Source organism: Thermobia domestica, chromosome 6 (genome assembly GCF_964235325.1).
Source record: "Thermobia domestica chromosome 6, izTheDome1.hap1.1, whole genome shotgun sequence".
Lineage (NCBI taxonomy): Eukaryota > Metazoa > Arthropoda > Insecta > Zygentoma > Lepismatidae > Thermobia > Thermobia domestica.
In genome coordinates this window covers 46,538,815-46,552,504 of record NC_137459.1, presented here as the reverse complement: position 1 = coordinate 46,552,504, position 13,690 = coordinate 46,538,815, and the positions used below count along the sequence as shown (strand labels likewise).

Here is a 13,690-nt window from a genome sequence, read left to right as displayed (position 1 = left end):
CATAAAAGGTCATATTCTGACACCTATACGTAGGAAACTAATACTTTGGCTCTCAATAAAGACATCAAGTGGCCAAAGATAATCCACTTCCGTTTAATTTAATTCCGACTGTAAGTAAGAATACATAGCCTTTCAAAGAGATGTTAGTGGCCACGCCTTTTCTGGACTGTACGACCAGTGCTTAACAAAGAACATGTAATAATAGTGAAAAACACTTTCCAAATCTTTCCGCCCCTTATAGAACCCCATAGATTCAGAATTTCGCACATTATGTTGCTTAACCTTGCGTTTAAGGGAGAACTTCAAGATTTTAGGTGATCTTTGGTAGTCAAGTGGCTATCACACATAGTCCAGCTTCGATATCCAATTGCAAAGTATGCCACGGATTCAACATTAAACTATGAGCCCTCTCTCATATAGCCTCGGTGCTTGAAAGGACATTTCCAATTAATGAATCTGTAAAATTTGAAATAAATTTCTTGTTTTACGTCTCACAATTATGTACCGAGGTTAAGGGAGGATTTGATGATGATAACGAATGAAAAAGGTGGAAGAAAACAAGAGCATCCCAAGAAAATGCATGCACACGGTGTTTGTCCACCACAATGCCCACCTGGCGCACGCTGCGTCCGAACTAGGAATCCCTCGCACCGGAAGTGCGCGCTTTACCGTTGAACCACCGCGGCTCACTGCAAAATTTCAAGTTCCCAAGCTGTTGTTTCGGAAATTTTGAGTAGACCTAAACAGTTCCCGTTACCTCGCTTAGGAGTCAAATTTCGAAATATCCTATTTTATCCATACTCTGGTGTTTACGAAGAATATACATGAAATGAAATCTTTAAGTTTTACGTCCTACGGTTATGGCGGCTAGGCTAAAAGAGACGGTGATGATGAGAAATGAATGAAATGGTGGAATGAAGAAAGTGGGAGGAAACGGGGGAACCGCGAGAAACCCACGCACACGGTGAAGAATATAAAATTATTAAATACATTGTACTTAAGATCAACGGTTCTGGCGATATAGTAATAAATGAATGTGTGTGTTTTGGTTTAGGAAATCGAACCAAGTGTGACTGCAGAAGCCAATATTTGAAATGAATGATAAGCTTGTATTTGCTCAAGCAAAAAAATCCCTATACCAAAATTCATGTTCAATCGTTATTCAAAGCAAATATGTAATAACTGTAGTATTTTGCCCTTACCTCTCACTTTTCTTTGGAGTGAAAACTCCAAAATTCGTGCCAGCAAATGAAATATTCGTAATCTGTGTATTAAGACGTTCGTATGCACAAAATTTTGTGCCTGTAAATCCTGACGAGACATATAAAGCACATATAGTAATCTGTTGAAAGTTCCTTGATTCAACGTTTTCGGAGAGCTGGTAATGACTGAATGAATCAGTGGATTTAATCTTTTATAGATATAGACTGATTCCTGTTGTAAACAATTAAAACAAACACTTAGTTTTAAAAGAAGTTGAATAAGTTAAATATCAATCAATTTTAGTCGACTGAATTTAATTATCATCAAAATCTGACAAGAAATGACATGCTTTTGACTCAATAAAGTGTCAATTTTACAAAGTTCATTGATAAAAAAAAAAAAAAGCATAATGAAGGAAAATGCAAAAAAGCTTTTTCATTTTCATTTTCCATTTAGAAAAACCTCTAGTCTCAAATTCCTGTTTTGCAGGCATCGTTCACCCTTGCCTTACAACATGAGGAGAGTAAATATTCAGAATTTACAACCATATTCAAGAAAACTTAGGCGCATACGTTCTAGTCCCGTCGAAGTGTTTCTCCTAAGTCTATGTAACAGAATATGATACATACAACGAAAATAGAGTTATCAAAATAAGAGGTAATTATTCAAGTTTTCTGAACATGAATGGTAATTTTCTAACCGGCTTCCGTACATTATAGGTTAAAGTTGCGCTTAATTAAAGTTCTACATGTTTAGATTTAACTTATAATAATCAGGATTTACATTTTCAAACATTAGGGTAGATTTTCGGCTGCTACACCCTGTAATCATTATCTTAATCAAATACTTGGACAGGATAAGATCCAGTGAAATTTTGGATTAATCTATAATTATTATTATTACTATTATTATTAAGTATTCTGCCTTTTGGGAGGTCCTGGGATGAAAGTTCTTTATTTTATTTTAGGTTTGGGGCTGAAAATGTTTCTTCACGTTTCTCGATCTTCAGATTGTTTCTTTTATCTCTCCATATTTTCTTCTACTTTTTAAATCATCGATCAGTTGTGTTCATTTTCTTGATACTTATCGCTTTTCTTCCATCATTCCTTCTATGGCAGTATGAAGAAGACAATTAATTATCCGAGATATGTCCAATCCAATTGGCCTTCCTAGGAAGAATGCTGGCTAAAATCATTATCCTCTCTCCTATCCGTTTTAAAACATCTTCGTTTGTACCTCTCTCTGTCCATTTTATCTTCTCCAACAACACATTTTGAAGCTCTCTAAAAATTTCTTCTCTAACTTTCGTAACGTCAAAGTCTCTGAACCATACAGTCCAACACTTCATATATAACACTTGACCAACTTCTTCCTTAGTCTAATATTAAGCCTGCTAGTTAAGAGTGATCTTTTCTTGTTGAATTCTTCTTTGGCTATGGTAATTCTTGACCTGATCTCTTTAGTATAGTAAGCGTCTCTCGTCAGAATACTTCCTTGGTACTTGAAATTATCAACTTCTTCTAGTTTTCTTTGTTTCTACTCTGAGCCGTAGAGGCGCGTTTCTACGGGATATTCTCCTGACTTTCGATATTGATTTCCATTCCATATAGTTTTCCAGTGTTAACTATTTTGTTCATCATCTCCTGTGATTCTCCTTCGATCCCAACTATATTAACCGTATCATATGCATACTTGAACTTGTTAATGATCTGCCCTCCAATCTTGGAATCTCCAATTCTCATTAATCTTTCCTTCATTAAACATTCACTGTAAATATTGAATAATAATCAAATATAGGAAACCTAGAAAGTCTATCTGGATTTTTCGAAAGTAATTACTATTGAATAAAAGGACGATTTTCAATGTTTCGCAAGATACTATAGGCTTGGTTATTAAAAGTGTGTCCGTTTATGTCAGTGTTCCTACGTAGATACGAATTATACACATGCTGTGAAATCAAAAGTAAGAGCTAATTACTATATTCTTCAAATATACAAATTCAATGAAATTCAAAGAGTGAATGCATGCAACGGGGCCGTTAATCAAACCTACATCTCCAGTGCCCTGCGCTAACCACGACCTACTACACTGTACAGTTCGTGTGTCACTAGAACAGCCATACACTTTCATATTTGGGGTTGGTGTTGTGACATTCGAACAACGTTGGCTGTGTACTACAATGTCTTGGGCTTGACAACCCAATGTAAAAACACGTTAAGACAAGTTGGCTGGATTAGGGTTTACCGTTCCTTTTAGCAGAGAGGCTCTATGAGATGTGGGGTCAAGCTTAAGTAGGATTTGAACTACATGAACTCCCGCCGGGAATTAAAACTGGACCTCCAGCTTCGAATACAGGTACGTTCATCATATAATGTGAGGATGAACTGGACAGCTTACTGGTTAGCGCGCAGACGCATAAGCTGGAAATGTGAGTTTAATTCGTTGCACTTTTTTACTTTTTAGCTGTCACTAAATCAAGAAAGATTCGTTTAGTTTTATAACAGTACCTCTAACATAATGCGTTAGACTATTATTCTGAACCAAACTATTCAAAAGTGTTTTAATTCATAACTATTAACCAAATTGCAGGCATATTTGTAAAATCATTTCCCGTTAGAAACAACTGACAATGAAATATGATAAGGAATTCGCTAAGATCTATATTTAGAAGTAAAATTCAAATATTCTGCTAGCAGAGCTGAGGAAGCATCTCCGACAGGATGGCATTAGCTAGACTCGAATCCAGTATTTTATGACTGTGAGCCGAAAGCACAAACCGTTCATCTACTCCTGTTCGACCTTATGCGGATCACACAAGAACTGTAAGCCGACGATAAAAAAACACGAACAAATCTGCCATCAGTGTCCAAACATCTATAAAATGGAAGTCAAACTTCTGTGCATTTTAGACCAATATTTCTCACTCGTCCCTTGTAAGAAGTTGTATCTTCTTCATTTTCTGTTCCTCTATTTCTATGGTAAGTACTCAAATTCTTTACGAAACTCTATCAATCTCTGAGAATATAAGCAACAAAATTACAATCCATGTACCCACACTGCGGTAATGCTACTCCGCATGCAACGTTTGTTAGAGGATGGGCCCACGCACCTCGATGGAACGTGGCGTATGGAAAGGCTTGTCGGCGTGCGGAAGGAGAATAAAAGACGGAGCTACTTCCTGTGGGCAATTTTCCATTCTCATTCAACCATGGAGGGGAACCATGCAGAGTACTATCTGGTAAAGAAAATCAAAACTAGAATACTACAACAGGCATACATGCACAACACACTACATGCTTACTGCCTAAAGCTTACAGCATGGCATCTCACCAGTTAATATTTTTTATGTAATCCATTGTACAAAGGGTTTCTAGTTTGTTTAGAACATGTTGAACATCGAGTTCAAGAAAATGTACAACCACACTGAAATTATCGTTTTTGTCGTAGTGATATATTTTTTCAGGACAAATCAGATATTATGATTAACAGGCACATAATACTAGGATTTGAATAACAGAGAAGAGAAATACTTAGAAAGAACTCGGCACCTTGTAATGAGAAACACGTTACAAGTCAACATCTCACGACTTTGTTCCTGATTTTGAAAGAGTCAGATAATAAAATGCAAGTGAATGAACAAGAACGATCATCGCTATGCACAGGGCATTTCTGCACTGCAAATCTTACGTGGTGAGACAAGAATTTCAGGTCGGCAAACCTACATTAGAAAAGAACGCAATCTATATTGGACTACCGCTTCCTGCATTTTCCAAAAATAAATTCATACGGAATGATCTCTGTAAGAATCATAAGTCATTCAAATATCTGCGTAAAAGTTTGAATTTTTCAAGGTAACCGTAAACAATAGTCATATTAAAATCCGAATTACATAGCAACCTGAAACAAAGAGCAAAAATGTAAGTGGAATGTTCCGGAAATTTTATTTTCAAGTAAGAAATACGGTAGTCTTCTGACATTATGACAAGGTCAAGATGTATTTCTCAGCCGTAAGTAACATGTCCAGAAATCTTATTATTTTATATTCTAATATTTTACTATGATCTAGGGAACTATCTTCAGACTTTAATACTGCCTCTTGTTTCCCAGTTACAAATAACAATAATACTTTTTCTTTGATTTTACTTAGGATGACTCCTTAAAGTTACGTATAGTCGCCAACAAAACGGCATATCTATAAATTCCATACATACTTCTGCCAATAACTTTGGAAAGATTAGAACTGATTTTGATAAGTTTAGAATGATCTCCGCGCAGACCTCTACAGTTTGTCTTATTTAATTGGAATTTAATGTTCTTCTTGAGCATTTACGCTACATAAGGCGGAGATCTGTAGCTCAATACGACATCCGGACCCAGTTCTGAAATCAGACTCATATCTACATCAAAGCCGGAAACACTAGGCAACATGAACAAACTAACGTCCAACATGAATTTACATTAATCCTTCAATTAAAATATCAATTTACAACTTCATGGGATAAATATGATAATATTATATTTTCTGATCGGTAATACATGTTGATATTGGTTGTTCCGCTACTTAAAAAAGTTGCATGCATATCTGAAAGTATAGTCGCCAGCAGAAGTCTGTGTACTCTCTAAATTTATTTCGTCAGTAACTTTGCAATGACAGACACGATTGGAGTCGATATTTCTGTAAGACAACCGAGATCAATCAAAGTGGCACTCAATTCGGCTTACTTATTCTTAAGGTATTGAAGAGAGAGGGAGAAGATACAAGAGATTGTCAAAGATATGCTTGTAACTATACACAAAGAAACATTAACTGCTATGCATTACTCTTCAACATGCAATAAACAATATGGCAACACCCGAGAAGTCGTTAAAAGGACTGACGCAAAAGAATAATTTAAAAGTAATGGGAAAATATCACAAAATACACAGAGAAATCATGCTAAGTAGAAAAAATGAACAGTAAATACACTGATTCAGAGATATATTTAAAAAATATATCAAATTTCCTTTCTGAAAACTTTCCATAATTTCGTGTTTCTATAACGTACGCACCTGGACTAGAAGGATTTTGGGATCTGGCAATGCGGCTTGCGAATTCTTCTAAACTGGCCGCATCACTACCATGACTGACTAGGTTACAACAGACATTAGGAGCAGAAGTCGATCTTTCGCGTTGCCCCAGAGGCGGAGGATGCCGCCGAGTCAATGACTGCGTTGGCGGGGAATACATGTCTCCCTGTGGAGGCGACGTTGGCCTGCTGGAACCAACACCACATGGGGTGTGAAGTATCCCCGCTACGGTATCGGAGTTCTGTGCTAGCAGTCTGGAGGAGAAAAATATACCATTCACTAGCTGGAACACTTCGACTCAAATAAACACCACTACAAAAAGTACATACAATATGGTTCCAAAAATGTACGTATAAATTAGGATAAAGCTGAATTTGGACTACACTTATGACTAGTATTGTTAAAAAAGTTAAACTAATATTATATTGATATGCAGGTAGCATCCTGATATGTCATAAAATGAAATGTTAAAGTGATTTGGTAGTCCAGTTGAGACTGTAACATACATTAAAAGAAGATACGAACGACCAGATATTTGTCACTGATACTAAAGTGTCAGATGAAAATGAGGCTATTCGTTTGACTTTTCAAGACATCTTTATCGTTTCCATGCAGTAAACTTCTAAGTTTAAAACATCAACGAAATGTTAAGCTCCCTATATGCTGTGATGTCACAAAGAGTAATCTCACATTTAGTTAGCTAGCATTGCCTGTATCTGTAAAAATCACTACATCTGACATAAACTGACTTCTTGTGATTAAGGAGCACAAAGAGAATTAGTAATCTGAATCTTCCTAACAGAATTATTAAATCAGAAATTATATGTTTGTTCTTATTGGACAGAATCTGACTTCATTCACCATTAAATTGTAATAATAATAATCCCTACTTTTCCGAGACGCTCATCAGTATTAAGTGTTCTAGTACACTTTAATTGCTCAGAATACTGTAAAAGATATTCGCGCTACTGCGTCTACTACTCTCTTACTCTCTTGCAATACTGCTTTCTGTATCTGTGTGTCTTGTGGTGTTTTAGAAAAATGCATTACCTTTTCAATAAAAAAATCCAATACACAGCAACTGATAAACACAGGTACCATTAGTAACAGCTAATCAAAAATAAATAAACAAATACATAGTTTGCAGGAGGAAATTAACAAAATTGAGAAAAAAATGAATTACCAAGAACTATGAAGTCAATACCAATCATTTTATGACTTTGGTAAACTTGGAGTACAATTTCCTTTCCTAAAATCTAATGGTTCCTGATCTTCAACTTAAAAGATAGATGTTTACAGTGACACCTAATCACTTAAGACAAAGTGAAACTTGCTCAACGTGGGAAGTGGTAAGACTGAAATTTTGTTTATCATTTCACAAAATTCACTTTAAACAAATTATTCACATTAAATATTATAACCAGTGCTTTCTTCTGGTAGTACACAGTACTGGCAGCTTCTTTTTTTTTTTTTTTTTCTAGAGCTTTTTAAAAAATGGGATTTCTCTTGCATTTTTTTTTTTTTTTAATCTGTGTGATTTGAAATGAAGTTTACAATTTAAACCGATTTAAAGGCTCAAACAGCGCTATATCATTCGCATTTGAAAGGTATGCTTAAAGGAGATTATGCTGACTTTCCTCAGTATGCCAAGATTTTACATTCCAAGTGGTGGCCAGAAATCCTGGACTGAAATTTAAAGCCAAAATTAGAAAGTTAGCATGAAAATTTCTCTTAAACGACAGAAAATTCGTTCGTCGTTTGAGTATCTTAAAGATTGCACACGCTACTTCCTTCGTATAAAACAAAATTTGGACACAAATGCGAATACTAGAGTAAGTTCTCTCAGACGAATCTTATAGTAACTTCATGTGGATCATTTCTGCTTGTACAGATACTTGTGCACTGATGTTTATCAGATCAGTGAGACCACTTCACTCAGCATTTAACCCTAGCAAATATATGAACTCATGTCTGCACTAAGGTCATCATTTTGCAGTTGATACCAGAAGAAGAAGTGATCTGGATACGACAACAAAATGTTAAAAATGAGGAACTTCCTTTATTCAAACAAAAAAAGGAATTGGTTATAACATGGTTAGGACTTGAAAGATAGTTTATTTTGGATAAATTTCTGTATTATTCCAAGTTCTGGGGTTTGGAAAAGTTTAATTGTATTTCTAAACATGCTGCTTAAAACTCTTAATCTTAAATGTGACTTACACTTGATAATACGTATTTTGCATTCGGACTTGCTGACACAGAGCGGGAACTCCTGCAGCGCAACGCTGATGAAATCGATATCCGCATGTACGACAGCAGAAGCCTTGAAACAATAAGCGCCTACAGCATTCACAGAATGCTAAAGAGAAAAACGTCTTCCGAACCTGAAACAATAATAAGTAAAATAATTAATTACCTCATTTCATGTACATGGACTGTTATGAACAAGAGCATATTCTGAGAATCATAAATACGCTTTCAAAGCTGTCGTTTCGTCTTCAAAACATGGAAGAAAAATAATAATATATAAAAAATAAATAATAGTGATGAACATTTTGTCAATAGTATCGCTTTGGAAAGATTGAAAGTATAAATTTTGAACTTTCGGTGTTTTTGTCAATTATCATGTAAATAAATTTTATTTAGAGGAGTTTTACATCCCACGCATATGCTGTGTAAGCTAAGAGAGACTGTGATGATGAGATTGAATGTGGAATCAACAAAGCGGAAGAAAACATAAGAACCTCGAGAAAATCCACACACATGGTGTTTGTCCACCACAAAGCCCACTTGATACAAGCTGGGATTGAACTAGGGACCCCACGTACCAGAGGTGAACGCTCTCTACCACTGAGATACCAAGCACCCTGTGACGTAGTCGGTTAATCTTCTACCTACCAACCAGGGTTCGCTCCTGGTACGAGTGGGGGACTTAATTCTTACCTTCGTATTCCAAAACAGCGGGGATTCATTGAGCTCTTGCAAGATAAGTAGAGAACCTGTAGAAGGGGGAGGGGAAAGGCGGTTGGCGCAATATTTAAAAACATTGGGAAACGCGTCCTCTTATTTGAAACGAAGAGTTCATATGCCAAGATTCATAATTTAAGTTGAAAGGACCGTGAGATACTCAATTTCTCATAAATTTTGAACCCCCGCTCCTTCTCTCCTTAGGATGCGCTTTTTGACAAAAGTAACATGATAAAAACTAAGCTAGGCAAGTATCAACTCAAGTGCCATAAGTTATCAAAATCGGTCAAACAGTCTAGGAGGAGCTGAGAGAGGAAATCGTGACACTCATTTATACTTATATATATATAAAATGACACTTCCATTATCTGAGAAAATGAAACCTTTCATGTTTTGCTTTAATGTCCCACAATTATGTTCTTTACGTTAAGGGAGACGGATGATTAAGGCAAGTGAATGATCATGGAAAAATTGGTGGAATGAGAATGTGGGAAGAAACGGGAGTACCCCAAGAAAACCCAGACACGATCGTATCCACTAGAAACTTAATTGGTCTGCAGTCGAACCAGGATCCCCACCAGAGGTAAGCGCTCTACCACTGAGCCACCTTGTCCCCTTATGTGAGAAAAGTTTACAATAAAGATAATTTCAGTTCTAATCGAATATTGCCAGCCCCGAAAACGCTGCATTTATAACCATAATAATTAAGGCCCTCATAAAGTAAACCTACACTGAGGAATATACGCTCGCTTATAAAGTAATATTTTTGAAGATATTAGACAGTCTATCTTGTCCAAAAGGCGGGACATTCGTAATTCTTATGTATTGGTACACTTTTTAACGTAGAGGTATCTAGTTGTAAATAAATGAATAACAATTCGTGAATTGAAATAACGACCTTTGATTCTTAGATATAATTAATTAATATCTTAAAAGTGGACTGTGTTGAATAAAGAACCGTCTGTAGTTTATATACTGTGTTCATGTTGCTTAGTTCCTAAACTACAGTACATTTTGGTTGACATGAACAGTTGTTGATTTTATATTGTAAAACTTTGTGTAATTTCGTCTCATATAAGGAAGAGGTAGAGCTGTTAATAAAAAGAGTGTCCGGAATCGACTCCCACTACCAGTTTTTATTATAAAATCCACTATAAGAGTATTTGTACAAAATACTATACAATTTATTCTCTATTTCAAAAGGGTAAGTAAAAGGTAGTCTTTGATCGTAAGGTCGCAGACAGGATCTCCAACAGAGCCCCGAAGCAGGCAAAGCCAGGAGAAAGGATAGGCGTAGTCCCGTAGCAGACTAGAGGCCCTGGGATAGGTTACTCCTAAAGTCCCGAAGCAGACAGTAGGAGGGTCACCAGAAAACTGGTACTGAGCTGGATTCTTCTGTCCAATTTATAGCGTCCCTTGGGTGGCGGTGGCGCTTCTGCTTCGTGGGAGGGACTAAACGTCGTCTGCAGGTGATAGCAGGTCCCCCTGGTGGAAGTTCCTCTTGATGAAGCACGTGGTGGTGTTTATAAACACTTGATGCGTGTCTTTGTTTGTAAACAACTTCACATGGGATATTACAATATATTTAATTACAACTTTATTTCCACTTAATAGTGACTGTTAATGGTGGTATGGTTTATGTGAGTTGGCGGTAAAGATTGTTAAAAATTACACTGTAGCAGCGAACAAAGCGTAGCGGCGATTGTTTACTACGATATTAGCAATTAGCACTACCTACATGCCATTATAATAAGATTTAGTGAAAAGTTTTACAAATAGTTATCGTGAATAGAGGAAATATTCATCTGAGAACTGGCCTCAAAGAGTACACATCCGTGGCTGATGAAGAAGTGAACTGAGTAGCGTAATGTTTAACATACCAGCACGGTACATTGGAAACCCAAGATCGATTCTCGGTTCAGTCGCTCATTTCTTACTCTTTGAATTTGATTAACTATAATAAATGGGAAATGTCTCAAGTCTGTGTATCACGTTAATCTTAATAATAAAAAGTCACACTAATAGGTGTCGCTACCTCCCGTATCAAGTGTTCAACTGTGCAGGGAATTTACAGATTTAAACCTATTGTTGTGCATAACGAACTTCATAAATAAATGCATAAATATGATATAGATTTTGGAATAGTTGGTGAAAAAATCAAAATTAATAAACAACAATTTTCTAAATGTAAACAATTAGAGCTTTTAATAAAGTACGGTTTCAACTTATAGTGTTCATCAAGCTAAAAACAGTGCAGGAACTAATACATTTCATTTACCTTAAAATCATATTTGACAAACATGTTGAGCCAAACATTAATAACCATTCACAACAAGTAAATATTGCAGCATTTCTTTTTTTTTAATAAAAAGCATGCAGCAATACACACGTTTTTATACAAAACTTCTATTCCATCAACTCCCGAAAGTTGTGATACAAATTCAGTTACTTTAACTCATCAGAGGATTACGGTATTCAATTTAAGACTATTCGCTATATATCGTAATAATTTCCGAAAAACGTAACTTGAATAATCTATGTGCTTTACGTTTTATATTGGAAAAGAAAGAAAAACACTTCTGTCCTTCTATACACACTGAAATCGAAACACGCAATTTTAAACCACTCCTATTTGTACTGCCAAGCTTCATGGCCTATTTTAACTAGTTTCAATACTTTTTTTTTTTTTTTTTTTTTAAAGCACATTTAAGGCTAATAATAATTCTCCAATATTCTATACCTAGTAACAGCACAGAGCATTTTATTTCTCTTTTGCACTTACGTTTGTGTCTACATAGAAATCAATACACCGGAACTCTTTTATTTGCATTCGGCATTCAAAATGCTCAAGTACGTCCCGAGAAATTGTTCATGCTGTCATTATAATATTGTTTCCAAATGAACAAAAATAAACTATATGCTGTAGAGATCTGAAAGTTTACCGAAACAAAAATAAAAGTCTGCCACTGGAACCAATTCTGTTCCAGACCAATCCAATTAGCATCGTTGGTACGCAACTCCCTAAAAAGTCATCTTCATATTATTTACCTACAGTGCTTTTTTCTGGTGGTATGCAGTACCGGTACCTCTTCCTGAAACTTAAATACTCGATTTCTCTGGGCATTTCTTTATTGTTGTACTATATGAATTTTTCAATATAAATTGATCTTAAGATTTGGACAAGGGTATATTCTATGCATTTAAAAGGATCAATAGATGGTAGTGCCTGGTAATTTCTTCCACTTGTTACACGTTGACGCTTGCCCCCGCAGCCAATCAGGATGTATTGAATAACATATTCTTGGTAATTACATGAATATTCTTTAACAGAAAGAAAGCGCTGTTTACCATATTCTTGATACACTCAACGACGTGTCTTGTCAATGCTGGACGTGTGATTTTACTACCTGCATAATATTTAGTACATATTGTAAAGTTCTACTTTCTGTAACTTTCCGTACCCTTTCAGTTGTTCGTCTCTTTCTTTGCACTAAATGTCTCCATCAAAATAAATTAAAGTAGCTAATAATCACATACTTTTTCATTATGCTTTTACGATTTTTTGTACGTGTGTGTTTGTCAAGTCCAGGCCACTAAATTTTGCCTTTCAGAAACCTACTAAAACACAGGAATGGCATTTCTAAGGGGTTCTGCTGCTGAATGTGACTGTATATATATATTTACAGATATTCGAGACTTCTAAATTAATCCAAAAGAAAACAAAATAATTTTTGCATGCACATACAAAAATCGAAGAAACAACTATGAAGTGGTAACAGACATTAAATAATACACTTACGAAGTTATGGGAGATACTGGTTGTTATAGGAAATTTATCCAATATTTCCACGCTGATTTCCTCTTCTCCTTCTAATGTTGATATATCTGCATCCCAGGGAATAGATTCCTTGAATTTAATAAATAAATAAATAAATAAAATTACGTGACAAAGCATAAACACACAAATGATTTCATAAAATCTTATCTAGAACGCCTTCGACAATTAAATGAATTTAGTAATACTTCCTATTCAGCAAAAGAGAGAGATATCAGACCAATTTCATTTTTCCACGAGCACAAAAGAAAGTATATTAATAATACCTTATGAATGTGTACAGTAGGCTGTATCGAAAAAAACGTTTTTTTTTTTTTTCCGAAATGTTAATGTGGGTAGAGCAGAAAAGTGACCATTTGTAAACATAAACTTTTTTTTTAAAAAGATTTTTTGAGGTTGTTAGGTGACGCGCATTGACTTTGATATGCAACACGCACAACAATCTCACAAAAATGTCATTATTTTGCTATTTTATGTATTTTTTTCCCTGCATGATGGTCATTTATTGTTTTGTTTATGACAAGTATGTTAAATTCCTGCCTCACGGGTGATTTCCTATGCTGTTTACTTATGCTTTTGGTTAAAAAAAAAAAAAAAATGTCAATTTTAGACTAAATG

The 13,690-nt window shown here is 35.4% G+C and overlaps 1 protein-coding gene across 4 annotated transcripts in view; it reads right to left on the bottom strand.

The window, feature by feature from the left end:
* Raf (serine/threonine kinase raf oncogene) overlaps positions 1-13,690 on the bottom strand; it is a 91,892-nt gene that overhangs the window by 44,939 nt on the left and 33,263 nt on the right. For 2 of the 4 annotated variants that reach the window (XM_081761584.1, XM_081761586.1), the window contains 4 exons: positions 13,037-13,144; positions 8,491-8,654; positions 6,253-6,524; positions 4,259-4,438 (listed from right to left, as the gene is read on the bottom strand). In XM_081761584.1, the coding sequence (XP_081617710.1) occupies positions 4,259-4,438; positions 6,253-6,524; positions 8,491-8,654; positions 13,037-13,144 (724 nt within the window). The remainder of the gene's footprint in view (positions 1-4,258; positions 4,439-6,252; positions 6,525-8,490; positions 8,655-13,036; positions 13,145-13,690) is intronic. The other 2 variants (XM_081761585.1, XM_081761587.1) reach the window with 2 other exon arrangements.